We start from the raw sequence: 14,000 nt of genomic DNA on the forward strand, positions 1-14,000 counted from the left end.
ATAAAAAGGACACAGCCCTACAGGACACATATATTGCTGACATGCTAGCGGCGATCTAGCCGTGCATGTCCGCAGCTCTATAATCGAAAACGAGGTGACAGAATCCCTTTAAGATTTTTCTGTGGCGATTAAGAATAAATTAGCAATTCTGGCATTTTATTTTTTACGGCATTCAACGTAAGGGATCATTTTAATGATATTTGTGTAGTGCAGGTTGTTATGGACGCGCAATACCAAACATGTGGGGGATATTTTATTTTTGTTATTTTTTTTTTTATTGAAAAGCGTATTTTCAATGGAAAAAAAGCATATTTTTTAAGGCTGGTTTCACACGAGCGGGTCCGGATTAGGTCCGGATGCGTCCCGGTGTATTGCGGCAAACCTGCGCGAGTAGGAACGCAATTGAAGTCAGTTTTGACTGCGATTGCGTTCCGATATTCAGCTTTTATCGGGCGGGTGCAATGTGTTTTGCACGCGCGTGATAAAAAAAAAAAAACAGACTGTGGTACCCAGACCCGAACTTCTTCACAGAAGTTCGGGTTAGGTGTTGTGTAGATGTTATTATTTTCCCTTATAACATGGTTATAAGGGAAAATAATAGCATTCTGAAAACAGAATGCTTAGTAGGTGATCAATTGAGGGTTAAAAAAAAAACAAAAAAAAAAAACACTCATCTTCTCCTCTTGATCGCGGAGCATAGAGCATGCTGCGATTTTCACGCAACCCCATTCACTTCTATGGGGCCTCGTGAAAAACGCTGAATATAGAACATGCTGTGATTTTCACGCAACGCACAAGTGATGCGTGAAAATCACCGCTCATCTGAACAGCCCCATTGAAATGAATGGGTCGGGATTCAGTGCGGGTGCAATACGTTCACCTACCGCATTGCACCCGCGCTGAAATCTCGCCCGTGTAAACGCAGCCTAATTAGAATTTTTTTTATTTAATAATTATTTTTTTTTACTTAATAGTCCCACAAGGGACTATTTTACTCTTTTTTTGACCATTTAATAGTACCACTATAGTGCATTGTATTTTAATGTTAGTGCTATACTGAAATTGTCCCAGCCAGCCTATACACACATCCCGCAATCGCATTTACGGGGTGCCGATGAGAGACAGAAGGAATCCGCTCCCTCTGTCACCACTTACATGCGGCGGGAGCCATTGCCCATGGCATGTAGGGGGTTAAACAGACTGGATCAGCACTGCCTTCGGGCTGTTAGAGCAGGAGCATGGCTCTCATGTGACAGCTAAGCCCCCACTCTCTTCTTCTGCTGCAGGGCGGCCCAGCCTAAGTCCCCTTAGTGACCATCGTAAAAAGGCGTATGGTTGGTCATTAAGGGGTTAATGGTTTGGGCAATTTAGGATGTGATAATGCACATGATCTTAATTATTTTTTTTATTGCTCATTATTATTGGGAAAAGGGTGTGATTTGAATTATTTTTAAATTTTTTATTTAATTTTAAACTTTTTTTTTACTTTTTTAAGCCCCCGTAGGGAACTTGACCATGCAATCTTTAGATTGCTTCTCCTATACAGGTGAAACTCGAAAAATGTGAATATCGTGCAAAGTTCATTTATTTCAGTAATACAACCTAAAAGGTGAAACTAACATATGTGATAGACTCATTACATGCAAAGCGAGATATTTCAAGCCTTTATTTGGTATAATTTGGATGATTATGGTTTACAGCTTATTAAAACCCCAAAGTTATAATTTTGAGGTACCCTCTTCTGAGGGGGTATGGATTAATTAGCTGACTAGAGTGTGACACTTTGAGCCTAGAATATGGAACCTTTTCACAATATTAAAATTTTAAGCTGCATTAATGCAATTCCTTTTCATTTGCATTACTGAAATAAATGGACTTTTGCACGATATTCTAATTTTTCGAGTTTCACCTGTATACTACGGTGACAATACAGTAGGGTATGTAGTGAAATTCTGTATATTCCAATGCAGCACTGCAACCTGCAGGCCTACATTGAAATATATCTGTCACAGGTCTGGTAGCTTGGTACAGGCTCCAGCCTATCGCCACCAATGAACAGCTTCTTCTGTGCGGGGAAGCTGTTCTGTCCCTGGGAGCACAGGACGGGCGGAATGGGAAATTGTGGACCACAAAAACAGATATGGTCATGTGCATGCAGCCGGAAGCAGATTTTGTTAACACCTGTGGTACTGTCAGGTTAATCGCATCAAGCAAGCCCAAAGACCCTAATGCACATCAGTGTATTGTTTGATGAACCCAGCGGATGTGCCTGGGGGCTCCGACAAAGTTCAATTCTCCCAGTCTCCAGATTATGTTGGGTGTAAAAAGGATCCAGTGAATTGATTTTTTTCACCCAATGCATTTGTTCTCTCAGGAGATAAGCCATTACCAGAACAGTCTGGGCCCGTCCCCGCCTCATTGAAAACACATAAATGCTCAGCAAAGCTTGTATGTGTATGGGGAAGTAGGGAGAGATAGCTGTTGGCTGACACTTATTAAAGGTCTACAGATATATGGCTACAAGGCAATCGCTGAGTACCGCCGCTTGTATTGCAAGTGATGTAAGTTGTGTAGATTGTGTGTTCATGCGGCATCTCGTGTGTTGCAATGGGACCCCATACATGGCCAGAGTCGGCATGTAGCCTCAATCTAATACACACCTGAGCATTTGCTTCTTGTGACACTCCATCTCCTTCAACAATGCTTGCTTGTCAGACTCCTTGTCCTGTTCTTTGGCCATCTGCTCTAGATCCTTGTAAGAAATACACATCACAGTTTACCTGTGTCACAGGACCATCATGTGGACTAACAGGTAACTAAATAACACAATGAGAAGTTTGTGTTTAGCAGAAATTCTGAATACATCTATTTCTCTGACTAAGGCCTTATTCACACGTCCGTTGTTTCTTTCCTGATCTGTTCCGTTTTTTGCTGAACAGATCTGGACCAGATCTGGACCCATTCATTTTCAATGGGTCCTGAAAAAAAAAACGGACAGCTCAATGTCTGATTTTTTTTCAGGACCCATTGAAAATGAATGGGTACAGAACTGGTCCAGATCTGTTCAGCAAAAAACGGAACAGATCAGGAAAGAAACAACGGACGTGTGAATGGACCCTAAGGGCTCCTGCAAGCGACCGCTGGGTGTTTTGCAGTCCGCAAATTGCAGATCCACAAAACATGGATACCGGCAGCGTACATTGGACATTTTGCGGAATGGAAGGGCCGGCCCCTGATAGAACAGTCCTATCCTTGTCTGTAATGTGGACAATAATAAGACACAGAATGCACACGGCAGTCGTTTCCTCAGCCCCACTGAAATGAATGGTTCAGCATACAGGCCGCAAAAAAAAAAAAAAACACGGAACGGACACAGGAAAAAAATATGTTTGTGTGCATGAGCCCTTACAGATGTTTGGGCCAGAGGGAGCTCAACATCCCCAGAGAGAGCTCAAAGAGTGGTAGGACACATGTGGCACGGGCAAGATACCGTCTAACCCCCTGGTGGGCAGTTTAATAAGAGTAATTGTGTTCTCTACAGCAGTAATTCCAAAAATGGGCTCCTCAGAATAACAGGGTAGTAGGGACTGGTAATGGCTGACCCCCACAGCTGCACGGATGACGCAGCACTTTAATATTTATATGTTCACTGTACCCACGTTCTGGGGAGTCATGGCTATGCTAGTATTATGGAATGCGCCCCCTATTCTACAACACCATCCAGCTATCCTCACCAACTACTTCTTCCGAAGGAGTATTGTAATTACAAATGACACAGCTTCCACAGTCTAGTGATAAAATGTAGACATAGGCAACAGGTTAGGGTTCCACAGTGGGTTCTTTAACTGGTTTGGTGAAGTTTTGGAACCACTGCTCCAGATCAGAGGTATTGGTGCATACATAATAGTGCTGTTCAAGAAATAACTTCCATTTAATTCCCATGCCATAACACTCTGATCAGTTGGGTTCGGACCTTCAAGACCCTGAAAATCCCTAATATGAAGGGGAAAGGTGTCCGTTTGACACCAGAGAAGAGCAGAGGTCAAGTCATCTGCAGTTCAGGGTGTAACATTGATGCAAATTAGGAAGAGATCTATATTAACGGATTCCCATCCTACCTGAATTCTTAACCTCAGCAGTCGGAACTTGTCTTTCACTTGTGCATTGAGATCGTTCAGTGTACTTATCGGACCTGTACTTTCCCGAATATCCTATTAATAGCAGAAATAATCAAAATGTCATTATAAGTAAAACGGAATCTCAGACAGTAGTTCTGTAATAACTCATTTAACAAGATCCAGCAAATCAGGGCAGGCTACGGGGCAGCGTGCGTGAAGGGAACAGAGGGGACACCAGATCTAGGGACAAGTAAATCATTTCCACTATTTCTGAAAACTTTGTGGTGCCCATTACTCTCAGCACATGTGGCAATACCCAACAATCTTTTCTCACTGGTGGTTTAGATCAGTGATTTCAAGCCCTGTTCTCCAGCCTACCCCCATATAGATTTTCTGACCTTACTAGGGCTCAGGCAAACTCTCCTGTATCCCACTCCGCATTCTCAGGTCATTGTTCACTTCCTGCCTCGTCAATTCCGGGCGCTCACATCATTTTTCCCATTTTTCATAGTGCTGTTTTCTCACTCAGAGCTAGAAACGTCCAGCATCGACAATGTACTGAGTGCAAAGAAAACAGAAAACACGCCGGCCTCAAGAAGTACAGCTATTGCACATGCGCAGGACTGCATTCAGCAGACTCTGCATTTAATGGCCAGCCCCCTGTAACAGACATCATAATGGACTAGCCTAAAAACAAAGTCAGGGAAGAAGTAGTGAAAAAAGGTCAGCAGGGTCATGTGACCAGGTTTCGGATCGGGGAAACAGCGCAAAACTGGTAAGTAGTTTGTTTTACAAACGTAAAGCAAATGGGCAGCTAGAATTAGGCTGGAAGTTAACTCGGAACCCGGAGAACACCTTTATAGATTTCCTATAGAGAAATCACCGGTGGAATTTACCGATGCCTGGACACAACTCTGCAGGATTAAGGAACTCCTCAATATATGACCTGTCTGGGGACCTGAGTTCTGGAGCGAATGGAAGTTTAATTTATATTTGTTCTATTATGATCTAGAACTTACTTTCTCCTTCAAGACACAGACACACAGGGCGGATTTCACTAAGAATTAGCTGGAAATTTCTCTGCAGATTTAATACAGATTTCAAACCTATGCAGTGCCAAGGGTGAAATCCGTGGCGAAAATCCACAGCATAAATCGACATGCTCCGAATACAAAATCCACACTACAGATTTTTTCCTAAAAAAAAAAAAAAGGTACTACACTTTCTAAATCAGACTTTCTATTTTAAAGTGTACATCTGATTTTAACTGGCTTTCCATACATCAATAATACAAGCAAAAATGTAAAATATCTTGTTAAAGGGGTCTATGGAGAGAGGAAGAGGGGTCTAGACTAGCTGCTACGAGGTCTCTCATACACATCACGCACAAGGGGAGGTCTTGCTCCCCTTCCACTCTGAAGCAGCAGCAACAGAAGGCATTAAACAGCAGTAATGAAGAGTTAAGTTGTGAATCCAGCACTGGGGTGAGATAGTAATGTATAGGAAAGAAAAGAGGACCAGCCACGAAGAAGGCGCCAAACAACTGTTTGCCTCTGACATTTGGGGTATCAAAGCAAATTAAAATAAAGAAATTTTTTAAAGGGGAGGTAGTCTATGGGATAAGCTCAAGACACCCATAGTCTCCACTCCCCCGCCTGGATCGCTTGAAGAATCTTAGGAAGAACCGCAGTCACCATGGATGGTACTTCTGGAAAATTCCCTTTATTGGGAATTCCCTTTCCATACATCAATAATACAAGCAAAACTGTAAAATATCTTGTTAAAGGGGTCTATGGAGAGTGGAAGAGGGGTGTTGACTAGCTGCTACTAGGTCTCCCATACACATCACGCACAAAGGGGAGGTCTTGCTCCCCTATGTCTCTGAAGCAGCAGCAACAGAAGGCATTAAACAGCAGTAATGAAGAGTTAAGCTGTGAATCCAGCACTGGGGTGAGATATTAAAACACACAGCAGCAGCATCTGTGTGTGTCTCACTGCCTCATCCTGCTTCCTCCTCCTGGGCCTCTCTCCCCATTGACTTCTATGGGCAGCATGTATCCTGATTTCTCGGTGAAGCTGAAAAGAGATAGATTTAGCATTGAAGTCATAGCGAGTGAACAGTTTAGGGGGTGGCTAATAAGTGGCGACAGAGGCATGTTTCTATAATAAGAAATCTAATAAAGTTTCTCATCTATTAAACATTATAAGAACATATACATATAGTTGCTCATATAATTCAAGTGGGTAGAGTCTACCTATGGCTGAGTTCACATCAGCGTTCAGCTTTTTCGTCCTTCTGGTCCGTTACAGAGCAGAAGAACTGAAAGGACGGATTCGGCACATAACTGAGCGGAACGGAGACTACGGACCCCATAGACTATAATGGGGTCCGTTAGGTTTCCGCTCAGAGGTAGATTTTCGAAGTGGAGACAAAAGTCCTACATGCATCAGCTTGAATTCCCAGATTTTTCTCTTCCTGCTGGTCTTTAAATTGCGTTTCAGTATTGAAAGGTATGGGAAGACTGTTTTTTGTTCCAACTCACTAGGATCCAAGTTTGCATAGTTTTGGTGTGAGCCTGACACCAAGCTACAGCTGTTATGCAGGATGTCATAAGACCTAGAATGCTCAGCCATTCTGGTAAAGCACTGGTTTAGAGACTAAAAACTCTTCACCTCCCTTCTGGGAGGCCTCTCTGTGTAATGCCCCCAATAGGGACAGGAAAACACTGAAGTGAGAGAGTGGGTGGGTCTTTTAAACGCTCTATCTCTGTGTATTCCTGCCCCTACAGAGGTCAAGGGGTCAATCTCATCTGTAGCCGTCATGGTGGATGAAATGAAAAACAAGGGTCTTTCCCTTCTTTAATAAGGGCTCATGCACACCAAAACTTTGGCCGTGTGCATAGGCCCTAAAGGTAATAAGGGCCTCTTGAGATTGCTTGGACAATGCTCCTCCCTCAGAAGAGCATTACAGGAATTCGTAAGGAGTAGAAGTAGAGCATTCTTTAGTCTGAGATAGCACTGCAATTGGAGGCCATCTGGGCAAGGGGTTTTGCCTGGAGCAAAACTGTGTAAAGTTGTTTTGATTTCTTCTAATAGAGTAAAGGAGGCTGTGAGTAAAGAAGAATCATATGGACTTAATGTAGGGAGGTGAAGCAAATAAGGCTTCTTTCACACTAGCTTTAGGCTAGTCCGGCAAGCTGTTCCAGCAGGGGAACAGCCTGCCGGATCCGTACTAACGTTGGCACACATGTGCTGACGGAAGTCCGGCCCGGCCCCACTATAATGGGGGCGGCCCGGAGATGCAGCCGCAGCATGGCAAACATGCCAAGAGGTGGCTGGATGAAAACCGCAGCACACGTGTGGAAACATTAGTACGTACCCTGCTAGAACAGCCTGCCGAACAATCTTAAAGGGGTTATCCCATCATAATGATCACTGTTAAATCTGTTAATGATTTGACAGTGATCATTTTTGTAAATATATTTGATTAACAAATTCCCACTGTTTGGGATAAAATTCATCCCCACTTACCTCATTGTTGTCATTCGGTCTCCCCTGGTTACGGCCACCGCTCTTCTCCGGAATCCCGGTGGCCGCGCTTGCGCAGAAGACTCCTTCTTTTCTCCCGGCCGGGCCGCTCGCTGTCCTTAACGCGCACGCTGGCTCTGTACAATACTGGCCAGGAATAAGTCACCATGGCGCATGCGCATTCAGTCCAGTGCGCGGCCCAGCCGGGAGAAGACTTCAATCAAGATGAAGCCCGCCCCCAGCCAGAATCCAGGAACGGCGAGTTGGCAGCAGGTAGGTATGAAAAGGCGAAGTGGGATAACCCCTTTAACGCCAGTGTGAAAGAAGCCTAAAGAAACTCCTGTATTAAAGCTTCTCTATTCCTATCTAAGGCCTTATTCACACATCAGTGTTTGGTTAGTGATTTTGAGCCTAAACCAGGTCTGGGTCCAAAAACACAGAACAGGTGTACATTTTTCCATTACCTTATCTCTCCATAGGCTCCACTCCTGGTTTTCAGGTTCACCATCACTGACCAAACACTGACTATGTGAATAAAGTCTAAAGCTTATATTAGATCCTGCAGGCAACTGTCGGAAGGGAAGCGGTCCTTCCCGAAAATTGCCTGCTTGTTAGTGGAGGAGACCGCTGCTATTACATGCAGCGTTCTTCTCCTCAGTATGGGGAGCAGTGATCGCTAATGTCAACGCTCGTCCCCATATTGAATCACTGTTTGCTGACAGCAGGGCGTGATTACACGGCACGATCGGCTGCAGGCAAACAAGGATTTTTAAACCTGATGAAAGATTCCAATTACCCGATGAATGAGCATTTGCGGCAGCAGTATTACACTACAAAACGCATGTTAGTGAGGAGCTTCAGGATTATCTGCTAGTGTATACAAGTTTAAAGGTGGATTTACAGGAGTGGATAATCGGGCACAGACGCTACTGCGAACACTCGCTCCCAACAATTTACCTATGTAAAGGTGCCGCCGATCACCCAATGAATGAGCACCAAACACTCGTTCATCGGGTGATCCTGTCGTTCATACAGGCACCTAAATGATCATTTCTGGCCAGCAGATCATGCTTAAACAGCGATCTGCTGCCCAGAAATAATGATTCTGTATGGGGACAAGTGATCGCAATTCCTTCTCCTCATACTGTGGAGGTGATCACTACATGTAAATTGAGCTGTTCATCCCCACTGAGTGCGTGTAAGTGCACCTTCAGTCTGAGGAAGTTATAGCATCTATCTGGTAAAGGTTTGGAGTAAAACTTCTGAAGGGGTCCGGCAATCTTAGGGTCCATTCACATGTCCGCAAAATGGGTCTGCATCCTTTCCGCAATCTTGCGGAACAGGTGCAGACCTATTCATTTTCAATGGAGCCAGAATGTGCTGTCCGGATCCGCACTTCCATCCCGCAAAAAAATAGAACATACCTATTCTTGTCCGCAATTGTGGACAAGAAAAGGCATTTTCTATGAGAGCGACGGCGATGTGCAATCTGCAAAATGCGGAACGCACATTGCCGGTGTCCGTGTTTTGCGGATCCCCAAAACATATACGGACGTGTGAATGGACCCTTACTTGAATCATGTTCATCAGTGATGGAGGGAATCTGCGTTTTAGCTCTAGCTTTTTTGATAACTTTGCTTCCCTTGCCATTGCCATGGGCATAAAGCTTGTGTTGGTAGTATAAGTGTTGACAGACAGAATGAGACTCAAGAATTAGTTTTTATCGAGATCTGAGATCCGTTAATTCTTGTTGGGCCGTAACAAGGCCTGTGATTTTACGGATCTTTTCTAGTGCTGCAATATGGGCCAGGATGGAGTCTCTCTCTTTCTGCCGTTCTCTTTTGACCATAGGTGGATGTATCTAAGAGGGGATTTAAAGCTACGTTAAGATCTAATCCCAGAGTATGGGTCCCTCTGCAAACGATTTGAAAGTATGTAATGCTTTTATTAACCAAGGTATCTGTCCGGAATTTGGTGGATATAAGTTTTCTAAAGTAACTTTTTTAGATGCCAGTTCACCTTTCATGAACTGGAGTATCTTTTATTAGGCTCTGTTCACATACTGTTTTGGGAAGATAAAAATCATACACTGCGCACCATGGCTAGTATTACCAATAGGAATGACTCAAACAGGTGGAGGCTCACCTTGAGCGGTTGTGCTAATTAGGCACAACTGGAATAAAGGAGACATGGCGAACACCGCGTATGGCAGGCTGCTGCGTATTCCTCCAAAGCAAAGCTGATCCAATGAGGTGACATGAGCCGTTGGAGCCACCAGACGAAGGGAACACAGTCTTGCCACCAGGGTTCAAGATGAAAGCTTTACAGGCGACAATCCATTTCGGCACTGAACCAGTGCCGAAATGCGTCATCCCCAATAAAGCTTTCATGACTGGTTTCCCTTCTACTGGCGACTCATTTCTCCTTCTTATTGGATGACATATTGTTTTGCAACTGTGCTTGGCATCTGCATCAGGAAAGCTCACGGCACAGATGGCAAACTTATAGCAAGGATCCCATGTACCTAGTGTAGTCCTCTTGGCATACGGCAGGCCGAAATGCGTCTGATAAGTTTGTAGTGACCACTACAGGTGAAATGTGGTATGACATGGATGTCTTAAAGGGAACCTGTCACCGGGATTTTGTGTATAGAGCTGAGGACATGGGTTGCTAGATGGCCGCTAGCACATCCAGAATATCCAGTCCCCATAGCTCTGTGTGCTTTTATTGTGTAAAAAAACGATTTGATACATCTGCAAATTAAGCTGAGATGAGTCAGAGCTTGAAAATATGACTCTTCTCTGGTCACACAAGTAAGACATGACTCATGTTAATTTGCATATGTATCAAATGGTTTTTTTACACAATAAAAGCACACAGAGCTATGGGGACTGGGTATTGTGGATGTGCTAGCGGCCATCTAGCTGCCCATGTCTTCAGCTCTATACACAAAATCCCGGTGACAGGTTCCCTTTAAGTGCCGCTCCCGGTTATTAGAAGTTTCCTCTTGCTCATCCCAAACTAGGTTGGCATCCATTTGCCTGATGAGAGACACCCCTTTCTATATTACTGAATCCCCCCTTTAGATCACTGAATAACTAGGCAGATTCACTTTTTATGTGTCCAGAACAAATGGGCAACAAGCATTTTGGCAATTATACTGTCAGCTGAACTGGTTGTCACCCAGCTTTCCTAGAAGAAGATAATTAAGAAAGAGAATCCAGACATCTGGACTCAGGAACTTCCATCCACTAAAAACAGTTTGACATGAGGCAGAAATGCATTTTTTTTGCTAACTTCCATTCATTTTCAGGGCTCATCAGACCTCGGGGTGGCAGCTGTCACACATATGACTGGCAGAGCCCCTGCTGTTAACACCGGAGGGCCAGCTCCATCCCCACAAGACATCTCTGTACCTGGATCAGCGCTTTGATCTCCAGATCATACTTGACAATTTCCTGGTGACAGATCTCGACGTGGACATCACGGGAAGACGCCATTACTGTTGTTCCTCCAGCTACGGAGCGCGATGTGGCACATTCGCAAGGAAGGCAGAGCAGTGTTTAGTTTATAGCCTTGTGCTCTAACGCCACCTAGTGTGCGAAAGGAGGTGGCGCATCCATAGTAATCGTACTAAAGACTTTTAGAGACGGAAAACGTGAGAAAATGAAATACATTTTTATTTATTTAATGGTTTATCAGTAATTACAAATTTTTTACCTGATTACAGGAGTTTATACAATCCAGCACATCTCGTCTACAATCCACGTTTACAATATATACATTACATTAAAGCAGTCTTATCTTCTTCATCCGTTTTTAAAGGCACCATTTTGTGGTACATATATTGAAGAAATTATTATTTTGAGGGGAAGAAAAGAAACCAAACAGCATTTCTTTTACTATATTCACTATGCAGTGGTATAAGTGACATGTTACATTGTTCCTATGGTCCAGACGTTTACAGTGATAGTGATGAACGAACATCTGCTGGGACGATGCGCGAACGCAATCAAATAATCGCGAACCGCAGGTTCGCGGCGGGTCCCATTCATTTTAATGGCAGGCGAACATGAAAAACCTCCAGGTCATATTTGCAGCCACAAAATACTTACTAGAAATGCACAAATAGTCCCACAACATGGACACTGACATACCAGAAGTATTAAGCGAATCTGCGATCTACAAGCATTATTTTTTTATATGCCAAACTTTGGCAAAGTATTAATCGCAAGAGCACATGCGCTAGGAAGGTGTGGCCTACAGCAACTGGTTTGGACCGACTAGCAATTAGATGGATGTGATGGTTGGAACCAAGTTCAGCGACGAAGAGGAAGAACTCCTGGTGACTGTAAGAAATCTTACATTAAAGTAGTGTATGTGATTACATTTCACCTGCATGTCTGAACAATCGCTTTATATGCATAAAGTGTTATAAAAAAATCGCCAGTGCGAACTTCTGCGATTCTAATTATTCTTAAGTGCACAAAACTTCACATTTTATAAGGTCTCACTAGATATTAGTGATTGTTGCACTAAGTATTCCTGTGACATCACACCCACTATGTTAGTAGCATATTTGTATGGAAAGCAGAGAAATATATTTAACATGCACATTGCACGTCCATTGTCATGCCGCACACTATATACCACACACACACACACTATATACCGCACACACACACACTATATACCGCACACACACACACTATATACCGCAAACACACACTATATATCGCACACACACTATATACCACACACACACACTATATACCGCACACACACTATATACCGCACACACACTATATACCGCACACACACACACTATATACCGCAAACACACACTATATATCGCACACACACTATATACCACACACACACACTATATACCGCACACACACTATATACCGCACACACACTATATACCGCACACACACACACTATATACCGCAAACACACACTATATATCGCACACACACTATATACCACACACACACACTATATACCGCAAACACACACTATATACCGCACACACACTATATACCGCAGCACACACTATATACCGCACACACACTATATACCGCAAACACACTATATAACACACACACTATATACCGCACACACACACTATATACCACACACACACCTTATATACCGCAAGCACACACTATATATCGCACACACACACACTATATACCGCAAACACACTATATAACACACACACACTATATACCGCACACACACACTATATACCGCACACACACTATATACCACACACACACAATATACTGCAAAAATACACTATATACCACACACACACTATATATACCGCACACACACACTATATACCGCACACACACTATATACCGCACACACACTATATACTGCAAAAATACACTATATACCGCACACACACTATATATACCGCACACACACACTATATACCGCACACACACACTATATATACCGCACACACACTATATACCGCACACACAGTTATACCGCACACACACACTATATACCGCACACACACACTATATACCGCACACACACACACTATATACCGCACACACACACACTATATACCGCACACACACACTATATACAGCAAACACACACTATATATCGCACACACTCTATATACCGCAAACACACTATATATCGCACACACACTATATACCGCACACACTATATACCGCACACACACTATATACCACACACACACTATATACCGCACACACACACTATATACCGCACACACACACTATATACCACACACACACACTATATACCACACACACACACTATATACCGCAAACACACACTATATATCGCACACACACTATATACCACACACACACACTATATACCGCAAACACACTATATACCACACACACACACTATATACCGCAAACACACACTATATACCGCACACACACTATATACCGCAGCACACACTATATACCGCACACACACTATATACCGCAAACACACTATATAACACACACACTATATACCGCACACACACACTATATACCACACACACACCTTATATACCGCAAGCACACACTATATATCGCACACACACACACTATATACCGCAAACACACTATATAACACACACACACTATATACCGCACACACACACTATATACCGCACACACACAATATACTGCAAAAATACACTATATACCACACACACACTATATATACCGCACACACACACTATATACCGCACACACACTTATGTACCGCACACACACTATATACTGCAAAAATACACTATATACCGCACACACACTATATATACCGCACACACACACTATATACCGCACACACACACTATATACCGCA

At 43.3% G+C, this 14,000-nt stretch overlaps 1 protein-coding gene across 1 annotated transcript in view; it reads right to left on the minus strand.

Annotated features, from left to right (window-relative positions):
• BNIP1 (BCL2 interacting protein 1) overlaps positions 1-11,165 on the minus strand; it is a 44,411-nt gene extending 33,246 nt beyond the window's left edge. The window contains exons 1-3 of the mRNA XM_040406320.1: positions 11,063-11,165; positions 4,119-4,211; positions 2,661-2,752 (exon numbers count right to left, since the gene is read on the minus strand). Of these exons, the coding sequence (XP_040262254.1) occupies positions 2,661-2,752; positions 4,119-4,211; positions 11,063-11,146 (269 nt within the window). The 5' untranslated portion in view covers positions 11,147-11,165. The remainder of the gene's footprint in view (positions 1-2,660; positions 2,753-4,118; positions 4,212-11,062) is intronic.
• Between the last annotated feature and the right edge of the window lie 2,835 nt (positions 11,166-14,000).

The sequence above is a fragment of the Bufo bufo genome, chromosome 1 (assembly GCF_905171765.1).
Source record: "Bufo bufo chromosome 1, aBufBuf1.1, whole genome shotgun sequence".
Lineage (NCBI taxonomy): Eukaryota > Metazoa > Chordata > Amphibia > Anura > Bufonidae > Bufo > Bufo bufo.